The sequence below is a fragment of the Silene latifolia genome, chromosome 9, assembly GCF_048544455.1.
Source record: "Silene latifolia isolate original U9 population chromosome 9, ASM4854445v1, whole genome shotgun sequence".
Classification (NCBI taxonomy): domain Eukaryota; kingdom Viridiplantae; phylum Streptophyta; class Magnoliopsida; order Caryophyllales; family Caryophyllaceae; genus Silene; species Silene latifolia.
The window spans coordinates 1,930,157-1,948,427 of record NC_133534.1 but is presented as its reverse complement, the minus strand read 5'-3'; the positions used below and the strand labels follow the sequence as shown (position 1 = coordinate 1,948,427).

The 18,271-nt window shown below is 34.2% G+C and overlaps 2 protein-coding genes across 2 annotated transcripts; one reads left to right on the top strand and one right to left on the bottom strand.

Annotated features, from left to right (window-relative positions):
* The first annotated feature begins 7,523 nt into the window (after positions 1-7,523).
* On the top strand, positions 7,524-11,556 carry LOC141598651 (UDP-glycosyltransferase 74B1). Its single transcript, XM_074418361.1, has 2 exons — positions 7,524-8,435; positions 10,600-11,556. Exons 1-2 carry the CDS (start codon positions 7,779-7,781, stop codon positions 11,368-11,370), a joined length of 1,428 nt encoding a protein of 475 aa, XP_074274462.1. The 5' UTR covers positions 7,524-7,778; the 3' UTR covers positions 11,371-11,556.
* Positions 11,557-11,672: 116 nt separating this feature from the next.
* On the bottom strand, positions 11,673-18,080 carry LOC141598650 (DEAD-box ATP-dependent RNA helicase 22). Its single transcript, XM_074418359.1, has 8 exons — positions 17,620-18,080; positions 15,654-15,941; positions 15,392-15,514; positions 14,840-15,291; positions 14,222-14,549; positions 13,353-13,505; positions 12,382-12,433; positions 11,673-12,108 (listed from the first exon to the last, which is right to left on the bottom strand). The coding sequence occupies exons 1-8, from the start codon at positions 17,944-17,946 to the stop codon at positions 12,065-12,067; spliced, it is 1,767 nt and encodes a 588-aa protein (XP_074274460.1). The 5' UTR covers positions 17,947-18,080; the 3' UTR covers positions 11,673-12,064.
* Positions 18,081-18,271: the final 191 nt, after the last annotated feature.

Below are 18,271 nucleotides of genomic sequence, written 5' to 3'. Positions count from 1 at the left end.
AACCCTAACCCAACCCATTTAATTTTTCTATAACCCAACCCGACTTATTTAACCCATTTATCTTTTAGCAGGTCATTTTTAACCCACTTAACCTGTTTAACCCAATAAACTAATAACATATACTAAGCTTCATAGCCCTATTATCCTAAAAATAACAAATGAAAATGCTTATTTTTAAGTTGTTTGATTGGGTTTTTGATTCAACCCAAATATATTTTGACACTTTTAAGTAAATGGGTTATTCGTGTCGGGTTCGTGTCAAAAGTGCTCAACCCTAACCCGACCCATTTAAGTTTCGTGTCGTGTCCGTGTCAACCCAATTACTTAAATGGGTCACAACGTCTTAACCCTAACCCGTTAACTTCGTGTCGGGTTCGTGTCGTGTTTTCGGGTCGTGTCAATAATTGCCACCTCTAAGCTTAACCCTAATAAGTTAAATTCCGTTCACTTTTTTTCATTTCAATTACATTCAATTTATTTTATCTCACTCCATTTCAATTGTGCTCAAACTCACTTCAATCAAATTCAGCTACTTTAGCATAAAAAAAACATGGTATAATTACTCATTTTGTAATTCAACTTCCTTAAATTTTTAGAAGGAAAAAAATTAATATTATGTATCTTATAAAATAAACTGTAAATGAATTATACCACCAATTATACGTACAATTGATTTTATATATCTCAACTTTTTATTAATGTTTTTGAACTTGGTTATGAGATTTATAAACTTTAATTTGACGTAAAGTTTTAAAACTCTGTTAGTCCTGCTAAGAAGAACGTCTACAGAAAACCTTAAAGTGATGGTTGAGATCTAATCAACATTTACTATTCTAATACACCCTTTCACTTGAACATTATCCTTTGGGTTTGAAGAATGGTTAGTGGACATGCATGCGCCTTCAAAATTCACACCATTTGCCGAGACTCACTTGTGAGATATCAGGGTTTCCCGGAAGACCATTTTAACCAAATTCTTAGGACGATGGTTAAGGCCAATCAATGGTATTGTATCTTGACAAGTCCCCTCACATACATGAATGCTATTTTGGCTTGAAATGCGGATGCACTGTAGCCTCCCCAATCCTCATACCTGTGGTGAAATTTGAACATGTGATCTCTTGATCATGAATTTAATACCATGTTAGAAGACAATTTCAACCAAAAGTTTAAGAATCTGGTCGAGGCTCAATTAGTACTTAATATCCTTATAAGTACTTTATTCGTAAGTGTTGCACTGTAGCTAAAAAACAATACTCCGTATATAAGCTCAATTAGTTTTTTTTTTTATATATAAATAATAACGGCCACAAAAAATTTATATTGTAATTAGATTTGAGTCTGTTATGTAAACTCTCTCAGCTAGTCTTACTTAAGAGTTAAGATGTCAATATCCGTTTTAATGTCGGTTAAAATTGATCCAAATACTACCACGGACTAATAAGGCAAATGCTTTGCAACGGAGCATTACCTAGGGAACAAATTTCATCATATGACATATATTTGAAACGATTCTACCATTAAAATTGATATTGCCATCTCATTTAGTACTTCACATAATCACATAGATGTTGCACTCCAAAAGTTAAAATGTAGCTAAAAAAACAATATATAAACTCAACTAAATTTTTTATATAAATAATGAGTTAAAAAATTATAACAACTTCTCTCAACTAGTCCTACTTAAGATGTGAATATCAATTCTAATATTAAAACAGATCGGAATATTACCATTTGATGTTAATAAAACAAAGTTTTTTGCTACTGAGTACTATGTAAACAATAATTTTTTATTGTATGATATATATTAGAAACCGATTTATTTGTTTGTTTTGTTATATTTCTCAAAGCCTAATATACATAAATGAAAAATTAATTAAACTTAAATAAACAGTGGCATCATTTACATTACATGCATTAAACAACAGTTAACAAATTTAATTTTTTAAATAGTTTTTATTTAACTCATTTAATGCTAGATTGCATCTCTTATACTATATATAAAGACAATATTCTTAGCTTAAATTATTCGAACTAAAAGATTAATTAAATCATGGGATACTCTAATGTATTTTCTCCCATTTACATTTTCAAAACAATATTGATAATCACTAGTTTTATTGTTATAGTAGAAAGTGCAAACCAAGAATTCCATCTAAAAAACGAAATCGGACGTTGGCCGGCATTACAATATCGATGCCAAGATGCGAATTATGATAGCAAAATTTTGCAATTAAACCCGGGTCAGGATATCAGTTTCAACTTCGAAGACTGGAATGACTGGTTTGGAAAGACATTATATTTTTGTCATTTTTATTTCGAGTGGAAGGACAAAGTTTTTGACGTATATACAACTGATATGAACGATCTTTGTGATATACGCCTACATTACCGTAACATGCATTTTACGGAACATAATTGCTATAATTCTCACATAGAGTGGCTCATAAGAGAAGATGGATTTTATAAGCATTGTATATTTATTGCTAGACCAAGTTGTCACAAAAGTCCTTGGGTGGCTCCGACGCAACCGGAGAAGGTTCATTGGTGGTAATCACCATTGAATTATCGAACATGAAAATAATAATTACAGTTAGTTTTTTGAGAGACTATCTGTTGTATATTATTTATTTTGTTTAACAATTTGCTTATCAATAAAAAATATATTGCTCACTAATGAGCACTTTATATTCATTTTATTTGTTTTTTTTATATTTTTTTGGGTCGGACTATTATGTGTCATGACTCATGTGTTAAGGAGAGAGTACCAGGGGCGTCTAACACCCTGTGCAACCACGGGCGGAGGAACCGAACCTCCGGTTTTGAACACCGAATTTATAAGCCATATTGATTAAATTCAGTACAAAAATCGAAGTATAATACCCTTATGCATTCATATTTGGGGCCTCATTTTTTTTTTGTGCACCGGATCTCCATTTGTTTTAAGACGCCCCTGGAGAGTATCTCTATTTTTTTTTTGTGGGGGTGGGGGGGGAGACATTTTCTTGGATGAGAGTGGCGATTAGTGTTTAGGCAGGAAATATTTCGACGAAATTGGGGTGGTAAAAGTGAGCTGGCATCGGCAGAGGTCACCGACGACAAAGAAGGTAATACTATTAGGGTCAACCAAACACCAAAAGAGAGAAATAATAGTTTCATTCCATTTCCTAATTACCCTAAATCCCCAACCAAACACACCCGTAACTTATACTATAATTGATATCCCATCATTAATTCAATTCAAATTTCACATGGATATATCACTTTTAATTGGTTTTCCTAATAATGATCATATCCGTTTTAAGTATAAACTAGTCAAAATATTACCCCTTATATCTCTCTTAAACGAGAATTTGTATACCCCCTTCGATACAGATAAATGGTAACATAAGAAAAAATGGGTTATTTAAGAAAAGGTAGAAAAGTGAGAGGTAAAGTTGGAAGTTTTGAATTGGGTCACAAATATTATACGGAGTATTGTGTAACTAAACATTGAGTGAGTGAGTTATTGGGCCATTTGATGTCAAACATGTAAATAGTAGTGCGGTATAAGTTTAAGTTATTCATTTTTTAGGCCAAATAAGGTATGTTACCATTGATGTGGATCGTCCGTTTTAGATAAGTGTTATCATTTGTTTGAATCGGAGAGAGTATAATTTTAGGAGCACAAATTCTCATTTGTGACGACAATATTCCGTCACAAGCTTGTAACCTCTCACAAAGAGCAAGCGAGAGGAAGGTTATAGCCTATAAAAGGTCACAAGCTTGTCACGGTCTATTAAGATACGAAGTACTCCTTCCTATCCTTTATTTTCTACCATATTTCCTAAAACGGATTATTTAGGTTTTCTTTCCTATTTCCTTTTCTGGAAGATTTGTGTGGTTCAAATTCATTTGTATGTGCCATAGTGTATTTTGTGAGGTTTAAATTCATTTCGTTGTTTCTTGTGTAAAAAAAAAAGGAGAAGAAAATGGTGGATAGAAGGGAGTATAAAAGAAGAGAGTAATGCATCAATGATCAGTATTATTAATGATATGATTATCAATCGATTACATGAGTCATGAACCCTCTTTATATAGAGGTCTATCTCTACCTAAATTAGGACAGTAAGTCTCTCTTGTGACGGGTATATCTGTTACAAGCTTGTGACGATTTAAGTATCACCACATGGTTAGATAAGACAAAAGTAAGAGTGTCTAGGGAATCTCAAATTGTTTGTCTTTATCTACTCAAATGGGTTATATTTAACCCGTCACAAGCTTGTGACGGATATTGCCATCACAAATGAGAATTTATATTCTCGTAATATTACCATATTATTCTCATAAACATATCCATATCATAATTTCTGACACGAGCACGAGCAAACAAGTAGTTCTGTTTTAGGGCTTGTTTGAGATGAAAGTAATTATTAAGGGAATAATAATTAGAGCTAAAATAAGAAGAAATGGGAGGGAATTACTGCTTTGTGGTAGCTGTAGAGGGTGGAAAGAGGAGCTGGGGAGGAAATATTACCTCTATATAGAGGTAATTATTACTTGAAAGGAAGGTGGATAACAACTAACAACTAACAATTACTCCCTTAATGAAGAAACTATTATACTATATTTCCTCATTTATTTCAATTTCTATTTCCAACCCATATCACTTCCCTCCATTTTTAGTTCATTTTAACTCTATCAACGCCTTAATAATTACTCTTACACCAAACAAGTCCTTAGAAGTGATATCCTACGTATTTGATTGCGTTTTGAATTTGGTGCAAGGTCCATTACTCCAATTACACGAGTGTTTCTGTATGACGAGTGAAAGTCTACGTAAGCTAAATTGTATAGGCATGACGTCAACCAAGCAAGATAATTGGTCTTTTTGCTTTTGGCCAACATCATGTTTGACTTCTAAAAAAAGATTACACACGTATCATTATCATCATTTGTCCTAATCTCACTTCCTAATCCGGATTTGTAAATATCGTCGACGTTTTAGTAAATATCGTCGACGTTTTCATTCCAAAAGACGATAATACCCTTTGCATAATTACACTATTTTCTCTCTCTAAACAATTTTCTCTCAAATTCTACTAAAAACCAACTACATTTCGATCTCTCATTGCATTAAATCAATTAAAAGATGTTAGAAATTAACGCACATCGACTAGAAAACTTAAATAGATTTAAAAAATTGGCAAATAAACGTATTAAACACGGTTTTTTTTAAAAAATGAACTAGTTCATGGATTAATTGTTGAGATTCAACAATCGACCACGGACCAAACGTTGGAAACCAACGTTTGTCGTGGTCCAAACGTGGGAAACCAACGTTGGCCGTGGTCCAAACGTTTGAATCTCACGTTTGGCCACGGAGAAAACTTTTTTTTTTTTTTTTTTTTTAAAAAAAAAAAAATTATAAAAAAAAAAAAAAAAAAAAAAAATTATCCGTGGCCAAACGTGGGATTCCAACGTTTGGACCACGGCCAACGTTGGTTTCCCACGTTTGGACCATGGCAAACGTTGGTTTTCAACGTTTGGTCCATGGCTGAATGTTAGATCTCAAAGTTTGGTGCATGGTTCAACCTTGGGGGTACAAATTTCAGATTTACGCAAACAATTAACAATATGTTATTTACAAAATTAATGTCATGAACTAATTAGGCTGACATATTGTTAATTGTTGTTGTTGTTTTTTGTTTTTAATTTAGTTGAGTTTGAGAGAATTTTTTTTAGAGAGAGAAAGTCAAAAGGGCAGTCATCGTCTTTTTTATGAAAAACGTTGTCGATATTTACTAAAACGTCGTCGATATAAATCAGCCCCCTTCCTAATACGGCGAAGTAAATAGAAAGTCCTATTCGAGACCAAGGTATCTGTCTTAAGACTAAAACGGATTAAATATCATCTCATATGTGTACTACTGCACTGTACACATAAGACAATTTTTTGCTTTTTACCATATATTCTGCTTTTGTCTTATTTCTTACAGATGGATATATTTAATCCGTTTTAAGCTTAATACTGGCAATATCGTCTTAAATAAAAAATTGTGATTAATAAAATGGAGTAAGTGCTAAGATCATGATTAATATTAAATACATTTTCATATCAGCTTGGATTTTTTTATTTTTTATTTTTAATTTTTGGTAATGATCGATTGATCGGTCTAGGTAAAAGATATCATTGGTGCAAAAAGTTTTCTCAAATTTGTCCCTTCGGATGTACGGGAGAACATCCTAATTCCTAAGTAATCACTTCCTAAATCTTAAAGTTATCTTTTTTGGTTGTGAATAGATCGAGCTTAAAAAAGGGAGCTTAAATCAATAATTTAGTGGAGGATTTTAGCTATGCGAGATGAAAATCCGGCTCAACAGGCCGCCCATGCTAGTTTTTCATATTTCTGCGTAAAATTACCATCAAATCTTCCTTGACTCAATGATCAGATATTAAAAATTTACACACAAAGTCAATAGTTTAAATCTCAACTTCGTTTATCATTTGTTCCGAGATTCGTCACTGTTATCAATAATAAGAATATGTAATGTTATGGTATATTGATTTATCTTATAATTTTTCTATATATATAACCAGTTAACCACCATGTGGAAAGCCACAACTTAATTGGATCTTAAGTTTGATCACTTGGTACATTGCTTGAAGATTACTACTCAAATAGAAGTTTGACTTCCCATGAGATTCATATCTTCCACGTGATATATAAGGAATAGTAAATTTTTAAGTGACGGTCTCTCGTTAAATTATTTGGCAGTAGGTCTCATGAGAGACCGTCTCCCACTAAATTAGTGGGAGACATAACAGGGAAAAAAGAAATTCAGTAACTTTCTCACCCTATTATGGAAGAGGTATCTCAATAACGCTATTGAGAGACCGTCTCTCTAAAGTTTTTGTGATTATTTGGAAACCATTTACAAATTACAATTTACAATTTGAAGAAAAAATGATACCAAATATAATATTTCGTAATAAAAGGGTACGCTCATCACGAAAAAAATTGTACAAAATGAAATAGTCATTCTAAGCCTCGAGTAATAATAACAACTACAAAACACACCCAAATGGGTACGAAAGAGGTTCTCTCAATCAATAACTTAATGACAAACCGTTCTCTCAAGTTTTTGTCGTAAAACAATTAATGCTTGATATCTTCTTCTCTTAATTGCTTAGCAAAAAAAAAAAAACAGAAAAAATTCCAGATTATTCTGCAATAATATTGTGTCAATATCTACCATTTAATTACAAAATCAATAAGTCTTCAAATCATTGAAGAGGAAAGAAAAAATGTTGACAAAAAGAATCAATTACAAACACAATCTACCCTAAAATAAAAATAATAATATAAAAAAAAAGGTGTATAGAAAAACAATTAAAGGAAAGCAAAATGTACACTCAAATTGACAAATATAGAATGATATTTGAGGACACAATTCCACAATCATACAACAACATAATTAAACAAGATTTGATGTTATAATCATTATTATTATTATCTTATTCTTGCATCATAATCACGCTACAATCTTGTTCATCAATTCTTGATTGCAATATAATCCAATTCCAATTTCTCTACTCCTTTCCTCTCTATAAATAACATTCATATAACCTATCACAAATTCATAAAAAAAAATCCCAAATTATTATACTCAATATTCAATCTGCAAAAAATTCAGGGGTATAGCGTAGAATTTCCAGTAAATTCATATAACCCATATCAAATTCAATTTATAAAAACTCAGGGGTATAACTTAGAATTTCCCTTCAGTATAATATTATGGATGTTAATGATGCGAGTTTACGACGGCCACATGTAGTGGTAGTACCATACCCAAGTCAAGGCCATATCAACCCACTTCTCCAATTTGCAAAACGTTTAGCATCTAAAGGTATTAAAGCAACATTAGCCACAACAAAATACACATTTTCCTCGATTTCCGCCCTTAAAAACGTGTCGGTCGAGCCTATCTCAGACGGGTTTGATGAATTCGGGTTTAGTCAGGCCGGGTCAGAAGAAATCTTCCTTAACTCATTTAAACTAAATGGGTCAAAGTCCCTAGCTCAAATCATAGAAAACCACAAAAACGCATCGTTTCCCGTTACATGTGTTATATACGATGCGTTTTTACCGTGGGCTTTAGACGTGGCTAAAGAGTATGGTTTATATGGGGCGGCTTTTTTTACTAACTCGGCTACGGTTTGTTCTATTTTTGCGTGTGTGGACCGTGGTTTAATCAGTTTACCAATGGTTGAACCGGATGAAGTGGTCAACGCGTTGACTAAGATGCCAAAGTTTAAGGCTAATGATTTACCAAGTTTTCTTAAGAAGCCTGAAAGTTATCCTGCTTATTTGGCTATGAAATTAAGTCAATTTTCTAATTTGGGTTTGGCTGATTGGGCTTTTTGTAATTCCTTTGAGGACTTGGAGTTGGAGGTAAACTTTATTTTTACTTTTTTTATCGTTAATTATTTTTATCGGTAATGATAAATACAGCCCTAGCTGTATTTAAGAACTAAATTACTTTCCAAAATGGAATTAAATTAGGAATTTATGACACAATTACGCGTAAATTTAATGCTTAATTTAAGTTTTTCTTTCCTTTTTAGTTACCTTAAATGCAGCCCTTAGGGCTGCATGTATCATTTTCCTATTTTTATTACGAGTATTATAAATATCGGTTTTGGTTTTGGTGTTGAGATGTTGGTTTGACTTTCTTATTTTATAAATATCGAGAGGTATATAAAAACAACATAAAGGTAAAAGAAAAAAATATTCGGTGTACCACATCATCATACAATCGAACCAGGCTAAAAAAACATATTCTCGCTAGTTAAATTGTATAAAATGATAATACACCTAAAATACATTTAAGTAATTTTCATAATTGTTCACTAAAAATATTCTCAAAATAAAAAATTAAATAATTAACTGAGCCACTCTAAAGTAAAATAAGTAAACAAACGATCGACTGATCGAGAATGATCTCTTCAATACCAAACACAATTGAGGAGTCGGTAAGCATATCATATGGTCGCATGGGTCTATAGTGATGCATTCTTACGTTAGAAAACATACTCCGTATTTGATTGAACATTGGTGGGTCTTTAAGGTAGTGCAATTTTCAAAAAACTGATCAAATCAAATATTATTAATGAATTTGAAAGCAAATAATTTATACGGAGTATAAATTTTACGTTAAGTTTGTACTCCTCATGTAAGTTACCAACTATGAGTATATTATACTCCGTAACATAGAGTAATTTATCCTCTGTATAAATTATTTCTCTTTTCTCTCAGAAGACGGTCTTAAATAAGATCAATGGAATAAAATAAAAAATGTTGTTAATTAAAATTGTAGGAAGAAATGGTCAGATTAAGATTTACGTAGTTTAAAGCCACTTGCTAACTTTAGCTTAGACTCTAGTCTACAAACATGCACTTAATAAGACCTAAAAAGCTTATTAATCTTTGAAAATTAGCAAGTGTTGTTTGCCAAAGAAAGTATCAAATGCTATTATTATAACTAAAAATAACATTTTTTTCTTAAATAAACAATAAATTTGTCTTAAAAGCAATGGCTGAGGGGGAAGGAAGGGTTAACAGGGACGGTTACCCCTTAAAATAATACAGTAACAAGTATGAGTGTTTTTTTTTTTTTTGAAATTTATTCTTTAATTACTTTCTAAATGCCCCCGGAAATTTTTACGTACATTTTAACTCCTAGGTTTCAAGAGAACAAGAGTTAGCTCAAGTGATAAGAGTTATCTTATCACAACCATGAAGTAGGGGGTTTAATTCTCACCCGCGACATATTACGCTCATTTGAACCAAAAAAAAAAGACTCCTGAGTTTCGAATCGCGTCAGAACTAGGGGAATATACTGATTACTGAATATAAAACATGGAAAATAATGAAAATGATGTACTTGTACTTTATAAAAAGTTTTTTAAATCTTTTTGGAGTGCTTCATATTCGTAATACAAAAAGTCGGACAAATGTAGTAAGAGGTTACAAACTTTTTGTCTCTAAAATACCGTTATTCTTGTCAGCATAGTTGACTTTTTTTTTTGTGTATATAGCCATATAGGTGAAGAATCATACTTTTGCAAAGAATGTCAAAAATTTTGTGCAATGGATTTTGGAGCAAATAATAAAGGGGGCCGATGTTTAAATTATTAACTTTGTTTGAGAATATTTAATATTTAATCATTTAGAAGGGGGGACCGGATGATTATTTTACACTAAAATTTGAAATCAGTGAAAGTCGGTTTCCCTAACATGACTAATTAAGATCCTCCACTAGGTAGAATATTAGTAACATTACTACCATCCACTTAGAACAATTGGTTGATATTAGTATAGTTTAACTAGATGTTTTGGATTTGAGACCTTATAATACAATCGTGTTAAAATTCGAAAAAGTGATGCTAAACTTGATTATGTTCACAATTACACGTAACAAACGAACTATCAACATATATTCAAAACTTAAATCGCTGTATTATTTGATAAAAACATGTTACTCCGTATTTTATATTAACAGAAGACATTTTTATTTTACTTAACCAATGCTAAATATGTCTTTTTGTTATTTTAGGTGATACAGGGCGTGCCAGGATGGCCAGCAAAGCTAATAGGGCCAATGGTGCCATCAAGCTACTTAGATGGTGGTATAGAAGGAGACATAGGCTATGGAGCAAGCCTATGGAAACCACTTAGTGAGCAATGCAAAGAATGGCTACAAACAAAGCCAAAAAAATCAATAGTTTACATTTCATTTGGTAGCATGGTGTCATTAACACAAGAACAAATGGAAGAACTAGCATGGGGATTAAAAGAAAGTAATTACAATTTTCTATGGGTAATTAGGGAATCCCAACATAATAAATTGCCTAAAGAATTCCAAGAAGAAATTGCCAAGGGCAAAATGGGAATGATTGTCACATGGTGCAATCAATTAGAGGTATTAGCCCATGAGGCTATCGCGTGTTTTGTGACTCATTGTGGATGGAACTCGACTTTAGAAGGGATCAGCCTAGGGGTCCCGATGGTGGGGGTACCCCAATGGAGTGACCAATTGCCTGACGCGAAGTTTATTGAGGAGGTTTGGGAAGTCGGGGTTCGAGCCAAGGAGGATAAGACGGGGGTGGTTCGAAGAGAGGAGTTTAAATGTTGTTTGAAGGAGGTTATGGAAGGGAAGAGAAGTGCAGAGATTCGAGAGAAATCAGTGAAATGGAGGGAGTTGGCTACGAAAGCTGTTAGTAAAGGTGGTAGCTCGGATAATCATATTCAAGGATTTGTTGAGCATTTGGAACATGCTATTAATGCAAAGGCTAATCAAAATCAAGGCTTATTGCAAACTAATTAGTATTTTTGACATGTTAGAAGTTAGAACAATCATAATAAAGTTTACATTTTTTTTCGTCTACATGGACGAGATTTTTTCCCTTTCCGTTTAACAAACTAGATGTTTGAATTTTCATTAATTTTCATTTATTTGATTTTACCTTTGACAAACTTAACTTATTTTATATTAAATTTATAATTATTGCAATTTAGTTTGTTCAGTTTTTTTTTTTTTTTTTCGATAGGTTTTATTTTCGTCAATCCTAGTGTAATTTTAATCTAAGAGAATGAAATAAGTGATTCCATCCGATGAACTATACAAGATTTATCTAAATGGTAAATATAATTTTATACGAGTTTTAAGTCAGTAACGTCACCTGATTAGACTTTTATCAGAGTCAACCGTCTTAACGACCTGACATAGCGTAAACCAATGATTGACCGAAAAGTATCCAAAATGATACAAGCTGAAATCGAAACTAAAACTCACTTGAATGAAACGATGCGATTTCTTAAACTCACTCGAAAAAGAATGAGTCTTTTTAATCTCCAAATAACACGAAGTTCATCAGTCTTTTTAAACCCATATCCAGCTCCCGAACATCAATATGCTTCCATACTCGGCAAATCAAAGTTTGAGTTTCGACTTCCGGAAACTACCTGAAAGCGGAAGTTTTACTCGAAGGGTGGATATATCCTAAGAGCTAAAATCGTGTTTACCTCCGAGAGACGGGGACTGCATCCTTCGCCTTTCCCAATCCTGACAAAAAGAAAAAATCATAATTTAAGCTCAAAGATGGTAAAGGATACCGCTATTTTTTTGGGGTGTAAAACGAGTCATAAGCAAAACAACTCTGCCAAACATCGGCTTGCTTCTGCAAGAAGCAGCAGCTCAAAGATGTAGTGTCGCAACCAATGTTTGATGCCACCAGAAGGTAATAACACACAGTTTCGTGCACAAGAGTAATTTAGTTCTCACGGTAGTACTTGAAAAGGGCTGACATTTCTGTCTATTGAAGAGTAAGAAAGTTACCCTTCTTCTTAATCTTTTTTCGGAAACCCCTTTTCCTGCTAAATGCTGTCTCCTGCAATAAATGCAAAGAAATTCATTCGATAAATAAACACGAGTGATTTAGGAAAATGACAATTTCTACTCAGGTGCAGCCATTTAGCCTCGGGGAATCGTATAAAAAAGAGGAGAATTTCTCTTATACGACAGCAAGCATGAAGAAAATACTTATTTTACAGTATATAAGAGAAAGCCAGGAACAAGTATGCAAAATGATAAACGAGAAATATATACTGCGTCAATCAACAAGTACCCGAATCCCAAAACATCCTAAATTCCCTCATCTAGTGAAAAATGTGTCTTACAAGCCCCGTTACGCCATTACCCCAACTCAACTAGTATCAGGACCAAAATAGAAGGGATAGTGAAACTAAACCCAACTCAAGTTCGGGAATAAAAGACGTTGTGGCAACTGGCAATACGTGACCTTCAATGTTTGAACCTTGATCTACCATCCACAATTAGCTAATGTTATAACAGAAGCAAGAAAGAATAAATAAAGAACAATAAAAAACAAAACGCACAGATTTACGTGGTTCACTAACGGTGTGTTAGCTACGTCCACAGGGCACAAGGGAGAGTTTTATTGATATGTGAAGAGTTTTCAGATTACAGATTCAGACGGTGTGATAAGCATGACTGCTAGGTAGAGGCTTAGAGAGTTTATATAATACTCTCAAAGACCTAATACAAAATGATCTAATAAGGCCCAAAACAGACCTAGCCCAATAACAAATACAGATACCATTTAAAACGCCCCCGAACCCCCCGCATAGTCGTTCGAAGCGGCAACTAACAGAATCAAGGCACAAACCGAACAGCTAAGTTGCCTTGCAGTGCCTAAATCCACACATATACCCTTTTTCCTATTAGTTATGTCTATTGATCTTTCCTCGTTCTTTTCAGAGGTGACAGTAATAAAGGGTGAAACTTACCACTCGCTTTCCCTCCTTTTCAGCGTCACGGACTGCAGCGACCAAGTCACGATTCTGTTCCGAGTATAAGCTTGTGACAAGACCAGGTTGACCTGCTCGGGCTGTACGGCCAACTCTATGCAAGAAATCTACAGCACTTTTAGAAAATTCTGCCTGAAAACAAGGAGATTACGAAGAGATCAGTTTCAGAATCAGAGGGAGAGAGGAACCAAACATGAGAATATTTCGTATCATTTCCAACTTCAATCTTATAAAAAAACAACACTGGGCAATCTTATAAGTAGGCTCGTAATAGATTGCTCTTCAGATCACACAAACATAGCAGATTTCTAGTAAGCGGGAAAAAAACAGAATCACCCCTATGTCTCAAAGGCTCCCGCCAATGGTGCGGTAAAGGGGTTAAATGTACGCAGAGTAAGCCAGTTTGTGTCGAGAATAATATTGACTGACGGTTGCTTCATAAAACAAAAATAAGAGATTGTGTCAAGATTGCATCAAATGCGCCTACTTTACAATAAAAGCCAATTTTTTAGCGAGTCATTTCTATATTCCATTATAATAATACAAAGCGAAGTAATAGTGAGTAGTCTTTAGCCCCATTTTATTATCTTGTATATTTTTTAATTAATCAAATAACATGATCTAATATTGTCTCAAAAAATAGAAAGTGTGTGACATGATTAAAAAGCTGTAGATAGATACGTCTCTTACAGAGTTACAGATATCAACTTGTGAATGAAATTCACAATTGAAGGGAAACAAAAAAACAATTTTTTTATGTGTTTTCTAGGAACTTTAAAAATTAATGAAAAATAAAATTCCAGTTATCTCATGTCAGTCATCATTACTAACATTCTATAGTGAAGTACCTGAATAACGTGTGATACCATCGGAATATCGAGACCACGAGCAGCAGCATCAGTGCACACTAGCACACCGCCTTTATCTCTGAAGTCAACTAAGTTCTTGGCAGACTCTTCCAAAGTAGTATTCCTATGATAGCAGAAACAATGGATTCCAGCAGTCTGTAGTATCGTGGCTATTGATTCCACTGCCTCAACAGTGTTGGCAAACACCATTGTTCTCGTTATGGTGTCCCCGGAAACATCTGAGATGAACTTAACACCATGATTTACTGCATCTATAAGAGCATCCACCTGCGTTTCTATTGAAACCTCTACCCATCTCTGTTGCAACCTAAAACATCAATAAATCAATAATCAACTTTCAACCCATTTTTAGGTGGCTACAGCCTAGAGGAGACCGGATTGTTGCAGATGTTAGCAAGCAGCTAGTACAGTAATCAAGTAGTGGAACTCAAGACCTAACTTTGAAACACGTCGGCATCAAAACTGTCCTTGTAGATCCCTTTACACCACTCAAAATAACAGTTTACTAGGTAAAATTAGTGTGAAAAAAAAGTGAATGCCCTATCCTAACAAAGAAATAAAATGTAATACAAAAAAGATAACAAAGTGAAGGAGTACCTAGGGTTGTGACGATGAAGATACTGTCCACTAACCCAACTAGCCTCTGGAAACATCCTTTGCAAGACTCCACCTGCTGTCCTTTTTCCATTTTCAGGAAGAGTCGCTGCTACAAAAATATACTGCTTACTTCGTTGGTAATATTCTCGAACCCTTCTCCAGCCCGTTCTCTTCACGGACTCAGGAACCTGTTGTGACTGATCTTCAGGCGTTGCGTTATCAATATCAGTTTCTCCATCTTCTTCTTCTGCTAACATATCAGTGATCTCACTAAGTTCGTCATTCGCATCATCACAATCATATGGCAATTGGGAGTTGGGCTCGTTCGTTTCCTCAGAAGGACCCGCACTGGATCGTGACAATAGTTTCTCGTCAAACCGAAACATGTTGATAAGGCGGATAACTTGATTCTGGAAGCTTCCACAAAGTAAAAGGTCCGCTTCATCAAATACCTGCCATCATTGCACCAAAGCAGACAAGCCGGATCATATATGATGTCTTTTGAATTTTGCAGAGATGGATAATATAATGAATTAGCAATAATTAAATTACCACATGTTTAACACCGCGCACAAAGTTCAATTGACGGTTTTTTTCACGATCTACAGCATAAAGATAATTTAAGAGGGCAGCAGGTGTGGAGGCAATAACATCTGGTCTTTTATGTGGCCATCCCTGCAAAAGAAACCATTGCATGTAAGAACAAGAAGAACGCAGTAGTACATTCACCCACAAAAAAAGGGAAAACAATTTCCCGATAACCGATGCTTGACAGAGAATATGAAGGAATAATGATCTGTCACTAGAACATTACTTGTCTCCCACATAGAGCAGCTGCTGTAAAGAGAGGTTCACCATTGTCGCCATGAAGACAATTTGCCATTCGAACCACCTGCTCACATAGCATGACATTGGGGCATAGAACAAGCGATAGATGAGAGGAATAGCTCCTCCCTCGTTTAGGGGCTTCATTATCTGAGTTATCAACAGCACAAAGAAGCTTCTCAAGTAGCGGAATAAGATAGCCATGAGTTTTTCCACTGCCAGTCTCTGCCGCTACAATGGTGTCTTTTCCTGAAAGGATAGATGGTATGCAAGCCGCCTGAATGACAAGGCCAAATTTATGGCATCAAATACATTTCCGTATAAACAAGGTAACTTAGCAATCTCATGGGAACTGACACTTTATCCATGGCAAGGTAGATAGACTTGATAAACAATAAATAGAGTAAGATTGTTTTACTTTTTCTAAGAAAGAACAATTAGCACATCATAAATTATAATACTACTAAGTATAATAGAAAAATTCTTTTACTTTTTCTCCGGAAGAAAAATACATATAACAATCTAAAATTTCTAAACTACTCGGGTAACTAGCAAAAACTTTGGTGAATTAGCCATAATCCCTTGTTCTGCATTTTCACTAACAATTAAGTACGAGAGAAGCCTTCAAAAAAAAAAGTATGAAAGAAGATTAAAAAATCCCGAATACGTTGCTATCTTGAATTACCAAGCTTGTGACATTTCAAACATATATTCGTTTTTTTGTGTGTCAAATGAGTCACAATGGGAGTACAATATTAAGGTTGGAGGGATTCGAACCTGGGGACCTATCATCCAGATGTCCACTATTCTTACATCTTACTACTAGGCTAAGACCTTTTCGATAAATATATTTCTTCAAGTCACTTGATATCAAATGTGTAAGCTGATTGAAAAAAATTGCCTAATAAGAAAATTTGGGATACACATACAAGTGATACAATTATAGAACTACGGTTTCTTTCACCAACTTCCTTCCATGTAAAAATTCTCCATATGTTAAATCAATAACCATGCAGAAACAAAGCTAACTGGCAGCACAGTTAACAGCCAAAAAGCAGGGAGTCTTGATTGTCATCACCAATCAGTTTTCATTTCATTAAGAGTTCTGTTTTTCCTCGAACTCAGCTAAGAATCCAATTAGCGAAGCTAGAAAACTATAATAAGCATCTACCCCAAAAGACTTCAACTTTATCAACAATAATCGTACCATGTACCAAAGTTTCGAACTTAAGATGCTGACATTTGGCTCTCTATTCAGAATCCCACGTAAAGCATCACTCTCATTTTGATTCAACTCCTTATTATCTATTCCCCGAGTACTCCATACTGAATCACATTATACTACAATCGCAATCATGTTTCGTAGACTACAATGGAGTTGCAATTCTTAGTAGATTTGGACTTTCGCCTAAGGGTATGGAGGATCGAATGGAAGCATACTCGCCCATATGCTAAGTTCTTTTTGGATGCCCATAATGAAACTTGCATCGAGAATTATGATGAACAACCGCTACTTCACAATAGAAGAAGGCGCGAAAAGTATGTTGAACCATTTTGCTTTCCAACCATCATATTACAAACTACAATGCCAAACAATAACGAGTTTTTGGTTCAATCGGCGAACTTGGTCATCAGTTCTAAACTTTTCAATCAACCCCAACTCTATTCAAAACCCATATACTCCCTCCGTCCTAAAATTCATTTGTTTAACTTTTATATTCATTGTGACGGGTATTTATCAAACGTAAACAAATGATTGGGGACGGAGGGAGTGTATGACATCAAATATTGAGCATATTCCACAACAAAGATCCATAATTTATGCATCCAACATTAAAATCATTCAATTTTTTCATCTGGGTAACAATATTATACTGCAAAATAAATAAAAATCCATCCAAAAACCTAAAATTCAGCAAAAATTAAATTATAAATTGAATTAGAACTAAATTAACCTGAACTAAAGAGGGTTTAACAAATCCAGCATTAGAAAGAGACTGAGAAAGTTGATCAGAAACACCAAGAGAAGACCATGAAACGGTGTCGTTTGCAAAGAAAGTATCTTTATCATTATTTCTACCATTTTTGTAATTATTACCATCATTAACAAGCTCAGCGGTTGAAGTTGAATAAGCTTTTGTGGGTCTAAAAGTAATGATTTTGTGGGTTTTATTGATAAAAATGGTTGATTTTAAGGTGAAGGAAGGGATTGTAGAGGGTGATGAGAGGAATAATGATGGTATAAAATAGGGTTGTTTGTAGAATTTGCAAACATATTGCATGTTTTCAATTTGGGGAAAATTGAAATTTAGGGAATTTAGGTTTTAAATTAGTTCCATGGGATTTTATGGTGTTGGATGCTGTTGAACAAGGGTTTTAGAGAGGTTCTAATTATCTATGCTCTAGATGAGGAGGTACATGGGGGAAGGAATAGACCTCCTAAATGGGTCATTCGTGTCGGGATTGGGTTCGGGTTAGTTGATTTTCGAATCATTTATCGGCTTATTTTTGAATCGATCATGTTGGGTAATTCTAGGTTGTTTTGGGTCAGAAATCAAGAATTTGCCTTAAATAAGTTATTTCGAGACTATGGGGTTACTTTCGGCT